At 50.8% G+C, this 1,588-nt stretch overlaps 1 protein-coding gene across 1 annotated transcript in view; it reads right to left on the bottom strand.

Annotated features, from left to right (window-relative positions):
• Positions 1 to 1,155, bottom strand: part of EMH_0017740 (SAG family member) — a gene marked incomplete at both ends in the record, with an annotated part of 2,663 nt that extends 1,508 nt beyond the window's left edge. Inside the window, 4 exons of the mRNA XM_013500988.1 lie at positions 3 to 59; positions 167 to 549; positions 645 to 811; positions 1,026 to 1,155. Coding sequence (XP_013356442.1) covers positions 3 to 59; positions 167 to 549; positions 645 to 811; positions 1,026 to 1,155 — 737 coding nt within the window. The remainder of the gene's footprint in view (positions 1 to 2; positions 60 to 166; positions 550 to 644; positions 812 to 1,025) is intronic.
• Positions 1,156 to 1,588: the final 433 nt, after the last annotated feature.

The raw sequence follows: 1,588 nt of genomic DNA, 5'->3' as shown, positions 1-1,588 counted from the left end.
GGGCAACAGCAGAGGCAGAACCTGTGATGGATGCCTTGATCTTCTTCCACTGCTCTTCGCTGCGCGCAATCCGCCAACAGATGAATAACTCAAAACCGTGAATTCGCATCGACAGACGCAGCCCTGTAGACAGCTATCGCTGTGCAGGAAATTGTTGCCAACTTACGTGAAGGGAGCTTCCTCGTCTTCAAGTGCATCAGGTGTGGTCATGCACAGTAGGGCATAGCCTTTCTTTTCACCCGCACCGCTCCGTGAGCTAAATACCACGGGAGTTGTTGCTTGTGTGCAGGTGACTACTCGGCAGTCAGCCGTGGCTTTCTCCGAGGGGTTATACATGGCAATAAAAGAAACGTTATGTTGTTTCTCGTAGAGTTCCTCTCCTTCAGTCTTCGGTGGAGGGAGGGAGGTGAAGTTGCTGGCGGCGTCCTTCCAGTGGCTCACTGCGGCAGCGCAGTCCGCCTCTGCTGTATCCAAGGCCATGAAGGCGTATGTACCGCTTGGAAATTCATTTCCTTCGGCGCCTTGCTGTACCGTGATTTCTTCTTCTTTCTGCAGATAAAAGGGCGTGTGGGAATCAAAAAAAAACAGAATTGGAGTAGAGAATACGTGGCCACAGATGGAAGGCAAGGACTAAGGCCACTTACTTTTATCAGAGCATCGCAAACAGGATCCCATGGCTTAGCCTGTTGGCTGACTGATTTTGCGTCAGTTTTAGGCCACGTTTCTAAACCTTTCTCTGCCACCAGGAAGTGTGCTAGTCCAGCGCCTTCGCGAGCAGCGTTGATCTCGTCAAGGCACACATTGGGTTCACCTGTAGAAAAGCGGCCCATAAGGGACAAAACAAGCCCAAGTGTGCCACGGATGATGTTTCTGAAGAGGGGTTGGTTTGTCTGAAGCCGTCGGAGAGGCCAGTTTGGTTCCAAACTACACTGAACCTCGAGCACAGCTCACCGACTCAAACACATTTACTTTGGACCATCATGAGACTGAAACCCTCCCCAGCAAGCAACTGTTCGCCAACATACCAAGATCCACTGTGTAGGTTGACGATTGTCCCTCTTCTAAGCCGTCATCACTGTCTGTATTTCCTTGGGTTGCGTTGGCCATCAGGAGCGCAGAGGCAGCGGCGAGTGAAATAATTTTAAGAGGCGCCATGTTTGTAGAGTTGAGGGAGAATGTATTGGCAAGAAGAATAGAAGTGCGCTGCAAGTTTGCGGCGACTCCAATTAGAGACGTGACAATGTGTTGTGCTGTATGTGTGCAGGAGGAGGCGGTGAGGGAGCTAACTGCGACTGGCGAATCCGGTCCGGCGTGGGGACCTTCTGCCTAAGGACTGGCATTGAGTTTACCACATTGCATCGGTTAACGCCCCATAAATGATACATTTAAAGAAGCATTACCTAGAAAATTCCTCGTACATCTGCTGAACACAACGTGAAGCCCCTGTTAAGGACGCGCGCGGTCGTGCCATCATTCAGACCAGCTGAGCACCGTGGTCCCTCGAGGTCGGTCCCTGTTTAGCGGCCGATCAATTCAAAGTGAAGAATTTGTTGTTTTTTCGAGGGCTTACTTTGTATAAATTGCCCTA

This window comes from Eimeria mitis, genomic scaffold (assembly GCF_000499745.2).
Source record: "Eimeria mitis Houghton genomic scaffold, Emh_scaff613, whole genome shotgun sequence".
NCBI lineage: Eukaryota > Apicomplexa > Conoidasida > Eucoccidiorida > Eimeriidae > Eimeria > Eimeria mitis.
The sequence above is the reverse complement of the archived record's forward strand: the minus strand, read 5'-3'. Positions and strand labels throughout refer to the sequence as shown.